This window comes from Polyodon spathula, chromosome 19, assembly GCF_017654505.1.
Source record: "Polyodon spathula isolate WHYD16114869_AA chromosome 19, ASM1765450v1, whole genome shotgun sequence".
In the NCBI taxonomy this organism is placed as follows: domain Eukaryota; kingdom Metazoa; phylum Chordata; class Actinopteri; order Acipenseriformes; family Polyodontidae; genus Polyodon; species Polyodon spathula.
The window spans coordinates 23,669,215-23,681,446 of NC_054552.1; the positions used below are offsets into that span (position 1 = coordinate 23,669,215).

The following is a 12,232-nucleotide window of genomic DNA, read 5'->3' on the forward strand; positions in this document are numbered from 1 at the left end:
GTCAGGATTTTTGGGGTTTTTAAACTCGTTTATTAAAGGGTTTTGATAACAATACACTACAATTATTAAAAATCAGAGCTAAACAGAATCAGCTTTACGTTTACATTAATATATCTTCCTCAGGTAGTAACCGTCAACTGTGATGAATTATGTGTTTTTTTGTTGTGGACAGGCTGCTAGAGGATCATGTGAGTCACACATGCTAGTACATACATACATACATCATCCACCAATCATTTTAATTCCTTCTGTCTATTAACTGTATGGATATAAATGATTGATGATCCCATACACTGACATATTAATTAACTAAAGAAAAATGTTTTAGGATATGATTCAATTTCCAGAAGCACAACTGACTTAGCTGCTCTATGACCAACCTTACAATAACAACAACAAATATGTACCATTGTTGAATATTTTCTAGTCAGCCAAATGTAGCTGGCTAAAGTAGATTTTCTATAGACGGTATACACTTAATAAATTCACATAATACATTATCCATCTTGAATGACAGTCTTTTTTGAGGCAGAAAGCCAATCTTTCTGACGAGCTCTGGTGGCCAGTGCTGTCAGATCATTCATTTCTCAAGAGCCATCGATCTCAAGAATTGAATAATGTATGTTTCCATCTCAGTGTGGTGGTCCTTCTCTCTGCACAATAGGATCCATCTCTACAGGATTAAGACAATGTCACACAAGCTATCTCTATTGATCCAAACAGGAATGTTTATTTCTCAAACAGATTACACTCATGACGCAGACATGACTGCTGTTTTTGAAATGATCTTTCTTGCTGGTACTGTAGTTAACTTGTTTAGCTAAATTGCATGTTCCCATTATTTTTCTGCCTGTCTACAACATTCCTCCACTGTTTAGCTTCTTGTGCACTCTGCTTAATTAGACAGACCTCATCTTTCAGTTTGTTTACTTCCTCAAAGTAGATGCCAGCTCACTTACTGTACGCTCCTCTAGTTTAGTTTCATAATGCAATTAATACATGTGTTCCAGCTTAAGAAGTGTTTGCCTTTTCTTCCCACATTCTCTTATGCTGATGCATTTTCTTTTATTTCTGCCACTGGCTCAGTAGGGAACCTTTTCAAATATACAAATACATAGAATAATGTATAGGCTGCTGTGTGATGCATGCTGCTTAGGCAGCCACATGGTGAAGCTGAGTGCTTTCAACCGGTCCAGAAGTGTCAATATCCCACTATGACACACACCCTGGAGGGCTATATTGCGATTATACAACGGCTACGAGTTGAAATTAAAAACAACTAACACAGATAGTTTTAAAGAGCTATGTCCTGAGATATCACCTTCCTTCATTGCCAAAATGTAAGTTCTGTAGTGAAATGCCTTTTAAAACCATCTAAATACAGGTTAAGAACAACTGTGATCTTGACCAAGCCATATGGTGGAGGCACAGGTTGCTTGCAGTGCATTACTAACACCTCTGCAGAACTCAGGTGTGTGCATGGGTGGTAGTCTAGTACTCAATCTAAAATTATGTAAGAAAGTAAAACAAGGGGAAGAGAAAAAAAGTCTTATTTCTAAGGTGTATGTCTTTTTCCTATTATGAGTGTCTGCAATTACCACTGCCTAAAGTAAGACGTTTTGCACAATGGAATATAAAGAAATGTACTGCCGATATCTACAAAAAAAAAAAAAAAAAATCTACAGTTCCTGAAATGCCAAAAAGCAAAAAAGGCTGCAAAGGTAATTTTCAGCTGCCCGCATGTTGGTAATTAGCTATTTTGCTGTTACAGTACCCAGCTTCTATCATTCTGAGTGCCCCATTATTCTGAAAGTACAGCTACTGTTTATTTACCCTCACTAAGGCTTCTCCAAGGTATGTTAATTTAGCAACACTCAAGTACCAATTAGTATGTTCAATTCAATACTCAAAACATTAAGCAGTCGCTATACCCGGCAAGAAGACCTCTACACAACAAGAATACACAAATCAACTACCAGCTGAATGAATTGTCAAGGAATTATTTATCTTCCAAAACCCTTACCCCTCCTACCACGTTTTATATTAAGGTTGACTTCTACAACCAGCATTCAGTATTTGATACAGCCGCATTAAAATCTACACACGCTGTTTCAAAATGCCAGATTACGCTTTCGTCGAATTAAATTTTTATGAATAATATTAGTATACATCAAGAATATATGTTTGTTGTACATAATTGTCAATGCGTTCTCTATCTTCACTATGTTATGTATGTTGTGAGTTGAAACTGAATAAAAAAGAAAATAAATAATAATATTGTGCGCAATTTAAAGGCTGGGTATATCCAAAGCATTTTACACCGGGTAGAAATCTCAATTTTGCGCGCGCTGGGACACAAGAATAATGCAGCAGATGAGGATCCACCTGCTGCATGTAAATATTTTGGGATCTTGCTATCCTTTATTTGGGTCTGCATAGTGTACTGGGTTTGTTATTAATTAAATACCGGCACCTGTATGTACAATGTTAAAAGTGTATACATAATTGTATGGTTAGCATTATTAAACTTAATAGTGTAAGGGGTGTAAGTGTGTTGTGTGTGTGTGTGTTGTCATATATGATACAATAAATATATACTATATATATATATATATATATATATATTATTATATATAATCTAAATTTATATCTATATCTATAAAAATAAAAACAGTATAATTTTCAGTTAACTTTTATAATTAAACAAAATACAGTATATTTGCAGGTTAAACTTTACATTTTTTTTGAGGGGGGGCACAAATCTGTTAAAATACCAGTTTTAGGTTCTGGGTACTCCAAATATATATTAACGATAATAAAAAGAAACACGAATTCAAACAAAATAATCTGATCTCTTACCTGATAGGCATCTAGCTGTTCATCAGTAAATATCGTTTGTTTATTACCCATCTTAACCGAGTAATTTTCTTTTTATACCGATGCATCACATTGGAAGTTCCAGGCGTTCTTCCTATTGTATGCATTTAGGGCATGTGTAATTGGCGCGGACGAGCAGGAGAAAATTACAACCCCGCATTGAATTTCACTACCTGCTGACTGTAAAACACTGAAGCAGTTGGCGAGGTGTTGTAAGATGCCAAGCAAAATACAAAATATGATTAGCCTTGGAGCGCAAATGGCGAAATCGGAAGGTCGGGTCCAGCAGGCGAAACTGTTTAGATTTTATTTATTTATTTATTTTTTTTCCACCATGTAAAACCAGCCACAAATAACAAGATCCTGAAGTAGTTGTGAGGAATGTTGGTTCAGCACTGACAGCTATCCACTCCTTCTCCACGCTCATTCACTGTAGAACTGACACTAAATAAAGCCAACAGACGGCCACTAGGCGGCGCCTAACAAATACCTTATTTGGCACATAACTCTGAGTTGCTTCATAAAATACAGTACAGTATTGGCATTGCCTGAGCTTAGTTGTGTATTAAAGTCATTAATATAATAATGTGCTGATTTACATTGTGTATGAATGAAATACAAAAAAAAAAAACACTCTACACTCTGCAAACATGCAGCAACATTAGTTTTGTCTTTTTGCATAATATTTTATTGTAAGGTAGCAGATTATTTATTTTAATGGATTCATATTTAATTCAAAGATACTCGTAATTGCTGACTCTAATGATTGCATACAGTATTCTGCACACACTCCATCACCACAAACACGTTTACATGTAGTTTAAAACTTGGTTCAGCTTCTCAGTTATAATCTAAAATTTTATGTGTGCCTGTGTAAGTGTACCTGTTAATGATGCAGCTTGACACATACTCCCCCTGCTGTTAGAAGGAGCAGGTGGCTGGTGTGAGTCTACCTTATACAAGCTTGAAACATGGTTGACAAAGTCCAGACCCTTTACAGACACTACAAAGCTGATTTTCCTTCTTTGGACAGCAATAAGAGGCAGGAAGGTGGAGGAATAAGTCAATGTCAAGTGCTTACAAAAAAGCTACATGTACAGTAGTATCCGCTATAATCAGCTATATGTTTTCAGACATTACAAAATATTTACTGAAACCAGTTACTGATTATGAAACAGTCATACTTTAGGTGCATGCCAGCCATATCATTCTATGTTTAGAATCATTTTGTTAAGAGTGTTATATTAGGGTACTCTCTAGTCTCTCCAAGTATTCATGGTTCCCCAAACGAGAAACACTGTAGCATCGTATACTGCCAAAATAATGAGAGGCTCCCTAAGCTTCATTATAAATAATTCTATACATCAGGACTGACAAGTTTGTTTATTGTTTGCTTTCTCCAGAGGTATTTCGATGTTGACACCTGCGTCACACTAAGATTTTAACAGTGCAACCTTGCCTTAAGGCTAGCTCAGTATAACGGCGATCTCACAATCAGGGCCCCGATTCGCTCCTATAAACAGCAAGGCAAAGTACCATTCAGTAATAAGGCCACCCCCTGCTGAAGCTGGTGTTAATAGTGAGGTTTGCCTGTAATGCCCCACACCACCCCAGCACATCAAACCCTTACCCGTTTAATAGAGATGTTAAACAACAACTTGTCCCAATTCGCCTTTGCCTTTGTTCGTGCTTCAATATAAGGCCCACAGTGGCAGCTGAGGTTTAATTCCAGATTGTTTTTAGAGTTTACAATTCTATTGCCCATGTAGTATTTATAAAGGAGTCTGTGGCTGTGTGTTCACAAAAGGCCACTAACCTAATGCAGAAATTATGTTTATTTTGTAGAGGGGCAAGTTATGCTAAAAAGATGATTTAAGATTAATAGCTCACTATGAGGATATCTCAATGTGCTATCCGGGAAATATATTGAATCAATTTATTTATACAGAGCTGTTTATTAAACAGGTGTCCTTCACTCTGTCTCCTGTTTTACTTACTGTAAGGTTGTCTGGAGTTTTGATACAAAATGTCTCACTAAGATATGATTAAAGTTTTGTCCCACATAATCACCGGGGACAGCTATCCAAGGGCCTTCTTGACCAAGATACCATATCAGGCATAGTTACACCTGGCACGCAGCATAACAAAGCCTATTCTATACTGATATACTGATTTTGAAAATGAAATTTCTTTTTATCAGGCGGAATATCCACCTCTCTTTTCTACGATGTGGTGGGTCTGTGTATATCACCTCCTCTACTTAATCCTGTTTATTCTGCTACACAGGATCCTGGCAGATTATCCTACATACATTCTACTGCAGCCACACTCGCTTTAAAGGAGTGAAAATCAAGGCTTTAATATTCATTTTCTCGGCTTTCTCAGGTTAACCAATGGGGTAAATTTGACCTATAGTACAGGAAGACAATGGGTACCAGGAAAAAAAACGCTTTATAATCTGAATGCATGTCAAAGAAACAAGAAGTTAGAGATCTTCAGCACAATGTTGCTATGTTTGGTTACACTCTATTAAACTCACATCAAGGGGATGAGATTTTAGATTGCTCTCCATGTTGAAAAAAAAAAAAAAAAAACATTTGAGAAGTTTCTGGCAAATGAATGAAAATGAGAACAAGGACTCTGCCTCCTCTATCTTCTGGGTGTAAGTGTTTTTTGTTCAGCCATATGATTTAATCATGACTCCTGTAACATTAGCGCGAACTAGGGTCTGTGAAACCGCAGGCATATTTTGTCTGGGAACGTTAATAAGTCTAAATCATCGCAGTTGACGAACAGTAACACTAACAACACAAGAAAACATTTTCTCGTGTTCCATTATCATTTAATGATGTACAAACTGTATTCGAAATCTGGCAGGTATTCAACACAGTCGAAAGATATATATCTTAAATATATATTTCAATACGGTTTAGCTAAATTACAGGAGTACCCTTTCTACATTATGAAGCGGGATTAAATCTGCGAATTTAACACCCCATCACAGACAAACGTGTTTTACGTTATTCCTTCCACTGTGAGTGTCGTGTTTAAGGACATTCTGTTGTAAAAATCGTTTTGCGACAGGGGTTTGCGTTACCAAAATATGTTTCCTTGGCAATACCCTAGTAACCACTGAGAGTACACATTAAAAACATTTTAAAAATGACTGCCGGATGTCTTTTTACATAAATTATTAAAAGGCCTTTCTAAAATATAATTTTGCATTTCTTAATGATAACGCATATAACAGTGTCCGTTCCTTCTGGTGTCTGGCTCATCTGAACAGTTTGATATGAGTTGCTATAGTGACAGAGGCATATTGCAGCGTGAAAGTCGAGATTTAGAAAGAAAACATTTGCAAAGTCACCTCATTTATCTATCTGTAATATTAAAACAGCAGGTAGCTATACATGTTAAAACATGGGTAGAATTTATGCTAAGTAATTAGGCATAATTAGTAACATTTCATAAGCCAGTTCTTACTATTTTACCCTTAGTCACATAATAACAATGTCCACAAGTATTTTTAAGTTACAGTATGTCTCTGGTAGTCTTACCTCCAAAGTTCCCCTCCCACCACACTAGCTCATGCACGCATTGTTACTATATACTCCAAAAAAACATGCTTGTATCTAGAATAGTACTTGCAAAAACAGTTCTTGTGTTAAATCTATAATGTACCTAATGGAATAGAAATGCCTATTCATGTCTCAGTGAATATATAAGGTGTTGAGAAAGACAATCATGCCCTAAGTTACAGCCCGCATGTGTCTTTTTAAAACACAGTCATCCCACATATACTTTTGCAAAATAACTATTACAGTGTAAATAACGGGTCGGATCTACTGTACTAATATATCTTATTTTCTCAGCTTGCCCTTTAAACATAAAATATATATGAATTAGAAAAGAATTACACCAACGCGTGTCAGTACTAAATCTAAGAATTCATTAACGATTATTATTCTTTTACTGAACTTACCTTAAAAGCCTGTATCTGTGCATGAGTTTTGTTGGTAGTTTGCAATCAGATCACAGAAGTGATTTTTTTTAATGCCTTTGTAAAATGACATTGATCTAAATTATACTAGTTCTGTCCTTTTTAAGAGCCACAAACTTCTCAAACCAAGTTGCAGTAGAATGTGCAGTTTAGCTTTCAGACAGGGTGCCAATAGCCACTAATGATGACCTCACATTCTGCTGCTGCTGAAAATAAATACATGTATCCAGACTAGGGTTGCTGTGTCTGGGAGGTGCCGTGTTTAGAACCTATACCGTATGTCTTTTCCTTTTCACTTGTGCTTAACAAAAAATATATGCAGATGTTTTCTATTCTTGCAATATGAAATAATGTGATGCAGTTCCTTCTGTCATTGACTGTGTGAGTAACTGCTGTAATTATGAGTCATGACTGTACGTATGCCAACTATGCTGCTTGATTAGACACATTAGAAAAGGCATTTGGGCTATTTTGTTTATGTTTCTTTGTGACCTGATTTACTGTAACAGATTGCTACATTTTTGTCTTTCAGAAACTGAAAATTGTAAAAAATTACAGATGTGTTACTCAAGTCGAAAACTGGGGAATCTGACTTGGAATCAGTTTTGTTCCTGAAGCTGAGAGGTCTTGGTAAGACAAATACAGGCAATGATTGTTTCAAGGGCTTGAAATGTCAGTTAATTTGTTGTTACCATTTGTTAACAGGTAGCTGTCATCTTCCATGAGCATCTACTGTCTTAAAGAAGTGCTTCAATGTTCTTAAATTATTAGCACTAGCAGTATTATCACTGGTTATTGTGGTTGAATGTGCGTATTTTATATTTCTTTCGGATTTGCATGCCTTGTTTTCAGATAGTTAAAGTTGCACTTTCTTGCATATAACATAAAAATTAAGTAAAATTATCTGTGTCTCTTTAGTTGTTGCTTTGCTATCATTAACTATCCAGATGCTTCATCTAATGACTGAAGAGTAATTAATGTATGTTGCTCTAAATACAGGCATCTATGATCTTGGGTGTATTGGAGACGGCATAAACCTGGAAAGGCTGGACCTTTCAAGAAACAACATTACAAGCTCAGCACCTCTGGCTTCCCTAAGACTCCTTCTAGTGCTCAATGTTTCTGGAAACAGAATCATCAATTTAGGTAATGGAAGGTGGTAATAAGATTTGTTACTGATTTACCAAAGAATATTTTTGGACACATTAAAACTACTACTAATTACCTCCAAATGATTTTATTCAAGTCCCCACCCCCATTCCAGCCATGTACTTTTTATTGTTTTTAACATTAACATTCCATGTTCCTTTTTTCAAAGGCCATTAGCTACTGTCACCATCTGCAGAGCCTCAATGCGGCTGGCAACCTTATTAACAGGTAATGCTGCAGTTTAATTGCTGTGGTTTTCAGAAATAAGAACATATTCATAACTTACAATACTCCTTCATACATTTTTACATAAATCCAAAAGCAAAGTACAGAAATGTTTCAAGTAGACAAGAGTTTTAGCATTGATGAAGACAATAGCCAACTGAATACTAAGAGACAGACTGGGGCCGTTTTTAATGACCTAAACCGTGGAGGAACTTAATATTGCTATCCTAAAATTAATAAACGTGAGGTTTTTCACTGTATTTTATTCTAAGTAGTATGCTATTAAGTGCGGCAAGACGTCACTACCTTGGGGAAGGATTGATCTAGAGTTAAACACTGTACAGTGTAATGTATTGCAAGACAGCAGGATTTGGATTTCATTTTATCTTCATTTGGATCATTTTTTGGATTTCATTTTATTTTCATTTGGATCATTTTATCATCCTCAACCCTCACTTAAATGAATGAACAATTCAAATTATTTTGCTTGTATTATTATTATTATTATTATTATTATTATTATTATTATTATTATTATTATTATTATTATTATTATTGTTGTTGTTGTATTGTATTGAAAACCTACAGTGTCTTTTGGGTTTAAGAAAGCTGGAGAATATTAGACTCAAAGACTTCAGCAATCCAGGTATGTAGAATTTAGCTCTTGAAACATTATGGGTGAACATAAAGTTCACATAAAGTTTTGTAAAATGAATGTAGATTTCGATTACATTAAAAAAAATCTAATGTTTTAAAGTGTGTCTTCAAAAATGTGTGGTAGATTAACATTTTAAATTAATAACATTGGTTTATTGTGTCACTAGAACCCCTTAATAAAATTATACCTTTACAGTTGTGTGTACATTATTTCTTCTTATTTTTAAAAAAATGATTATTTGAAAAATATATTTATTCAGGCAATCCCATCTGAATGTGCCCGTCTTACAAGGGATCCACAGGTGTTGCATAAATGATCATCAGTGAGAGCATTCAGACTTTTAGGAATCCTGTAAACACCAATATTGTATGAAATGTGTTTTTCAGTGTGCAAGAACGTATCCCGTAGAAACACAATACTAGAAATGTTTCCAAATATCAGGGTGGTGGATGGTAGGTTTTCTTTTTTTTTTTCAAATGTAATTATTATTTAATTTGTAATATAAATGAAATGGATATTACTACAGTGCTCCCCCTTTATAACGCTTTAGTCGGGAGCCATAGTTAAGTTTCGCCTTAAAACGAGAATACTAGTGTTAGTGTATCATGGGGCACATGGGAGCCATGAGTGTACCGCATAATAAAGGGGGAGCACTGTATTAGTTTTTTTTTCTTCGTTTAGTGACTGAACTTTGCCATTACAGTTCGTTGATTAAAGGATGATGAAGATGTGTGTGTGTGTTTTTAATAAGAAGTCATCAGTACATTTAATATATTCTCTCTACATATCCCTTTGTATAACGTTTCTCATTGTGATAGGAGTTAAAGGTGCTTGCTTTGACTGGGTTCAGTGCCTCAGCATGTTAAACTTAGTTTATCTGGGCACTTTTTTGTACTGATTGCCACAGTAACCATGTCTTAAAAGGTAAATAATATTGCAGTGAGCCATGTAACACAGTTCACACCTCAAACGTGTTTTCCTTTTTCACAGGGGAAATGGTGACTGGCAGAGGCAGTGATTTATATCATTTATGCAGGGACATCGATGACTCACTGAAAGGTTTGAGATTGTTTATATAAAGTACAGTATGTTGTATTGATAACTTACAGTAGGTTGAGACTACATGTAAAGATACAATGATTTAAGTGTACAGAATATGTGCAATATTTAAAGTGTTAGTCTGCATATCTTGAACTGTTATCAAGTACATTATTCATCTTACATTGTTTTCACAAGATTTAGAAAACCAACAGCTCATTGACTGAAAAAAAGGTAGATTCAGAATACATTTTGTTGTAAACTTGCCAAGGATGCTCATATTGAACAGTTAATGCAAAAACACTTACTAGTGTCAACTGCAGCACCTCCCTGCATAGCTCCAGGGAATTACATTTTTTACACATTTGATTATTAGAAAAGACTGTTATTCTCTGAATGTAAATTTGGGTACATCTGTATTGTGCATATCTGAAATTAGACTTAAATATATGATAGGGAATACAAGTTTAGAGGATTTTACTGTTCTAAACAGGTCTTTATAAAAACGGATCTGAGGCAGAGATACCAGACTGCAAGCCTTGGGTTGAAGAGGGTTATTGGGATCCTAAGTGGTCAAACAATGCAATCATTGACGAAGCCTACAAACAATTTCATGGTAAGGCTTTTGCGCTTCTAAAAGTATGGGCTTGAAAAAAGTCCAATCTTTTCATCTAATTTGGATTTAACCTGTGTAATACTTAGGCTGTTATTCTGGGTTATTTTTTAACAGATGTTCTGCATGAATGCAAACTGCTCAACAACAGGGCCTCCCATGTAATTACTCAAACAGAAAGAGCTTTGAGCAACAAGAATCCAACAAAGCACTGTGTGCTATAAAATATATTTGGTACACAGCCATTACTCCTCAAAATGGATGGTTCACCATCATATAATTATGTAGACCTTCCTTTTGTTGGGCACACAGCCTCTGTATCCATACTTGGGATGCACACCTCTTGGCCAAGAGTAGTCTACAGTGTTAAACTATTTTTACCAGTCCTATTTACACATGGCAATGAAATCCCAAGTAATTAAATACCTATGTGACGTTCAGATTGAGTTGACTGACCAATTTACAGTATTTGCATGTTACGTGATTACTGTAGTATGTTTTGTGTTATTCAAAAGTAATCTATACTAAGAACATAGCAAGGTATGCTTGTTAACAATTTTAAAAAAACAACATAATTGCACTTTTGCAGACTATTACAATAGACTTCTGGTCTATAAAATCAGTGCTTCAGTATATGTATTTTTGTATCAATGTTATATTTCCAGTAAGTCATGCTGTTTCTCCATGGGTGTTTTTATGCTTTAAAAGTTTAACTTGGTCAATCAGGGCATTATGTTTAACACATTACTGAAAAGAAAAACTATTAAAATAAAAAATAAAGCTTTCTTGTATGCTGTTTTTTTTAACATAATTGTCTGCATTTTATGGTTGAAATCATTCTGCTGCTTGTGACGACTAATGATCTGAATGTTTTGAAAGACACACCTGTCTACCTCATTAGTATGGTATGTGTCTGTGTCAAATATAATGTTGCCAAGGACCCATCTCATTTATTAAGTAGTTTTGGGCATTTCTGTGTGGTGTTTCTAGTATTTCTAAATTGTTTATGATTTTTCAATGTGGGCTTGATCTGTTCTGTTAAACAAAAGTTTATGTATGAAAAGTAATGCTGCATTAATAAATGGAACAGCATTTGAAACTGAAACTGGCAATTGTTTTTTTGGTAATTTTGATTTAATTTAGATTTTTTGTATTTTATTTTGTACCTGTTTACTGTCCCACTGCATGTGTTCTGTATCATTACTGAATCCTGTACGCTGATGTGCTCCCCTCACCTCCGCAATCAACCTTGCTGAGGTTTTTCAAAAGCAATATTTAAAGTAATCTTAGCTGAAAGAAACATACAGAACAGATATAAATATTTGTAAAGTGTATGCTATTAAGCATCGCTTTAACATACAGTGAAACGTGTGGTTAAACGTGTAACATATGACTTTAAAAAGTCACATACTCGCTATAGTGCTCCACTATAGTAACATTACCTATTCAGTATGATTACTGTATAAGTACATTACATATTTTCATGCACTCTGGTAAACTGTTTGTCTTTAAAACTAATATTTGTGTGCTGTAGTTTGTTACGTGCATGCCACCAGTCCCTATATGGTCGGGACAGTCCAGATGCATAGCAAGAATGTCGCGGTATTTACCCATAAGGGAAAAAAAAAAAAAAAAATCTGCACAGTACAGTAAGTGAAAACCACACGCTGTG

General features: G+C 35.1%; 2 protein-coding genes and 1 long non-coding RNA gene across 4 annotated transcripts in view; 2 read left to right on the forward strand and 1 right to left on the reverse strand.

The window, feature by feature from the left end:
• Window positions 1-7,014, reverse strand: part of LOC121294341 (calcium and integrin-binding family member 2-like) — a 45,114-nt gene extending 38,100 nt beyond the window's left edge. The window contains exon 1 of one of the 2 annotated variants that reach the window (XM_041217957.1): window positions 6,860-7,014. Coding sequence is in view for 1 of the 2 variants with exons in the window: in XM_041217956.1 (XP_041073890.1) it covers window positions 2,860-2,910 (51 nt within the window). In the remaining variant the exon portion in view is untranslated. Of the gene's footprint in view, window positions 1-2,859; window positions 3,288-6,859 lie in introns of those variants that run through there. The other variant, XM_041217956.1, reaches the window with a different exon arrangement.
• Window positions 7,015-7,071: 57 nt separating this feature from the next.
• LOC121294342 lies at window positions 7,072-8,161 on the forward strand. Its single transcript, XR_005946774.1, has 3 exons — window positions 7,072-7,153; window positions 7,410-7,507; window positions 7,877-8,161. It is a non-coding gene; the product is annotated as an uncharacterized LOC121294342 (long non-coding RNA).
• Window positions 8,162-8,527: 366 nt separating this feature from the next.
• Window positions 8,528-11,578, forward strand: LOC121294527 (leucine-rich repeat-containing protein 61-like). The gene is made up of 6 exons (XM_041218318.1): window positions 8,528-8,542; window positions 8,840-8,897; window positions 9,296-9,361; window positions 9,900-9,968; window positions 10,441-10,563; window positions 10,678-11,578. Exons 1-6 carry the CDS (start codon window positions 8,528-8,530, stop codon window positions 10,782-10,784), a joined length of 438 nt encoding a protein of 145 aa, XP_041074252.1. The 3' UTR covers window positions 10,785-11,578.
• Window positions 11,579-12,232: the final 654 nt, after the last annotated feature.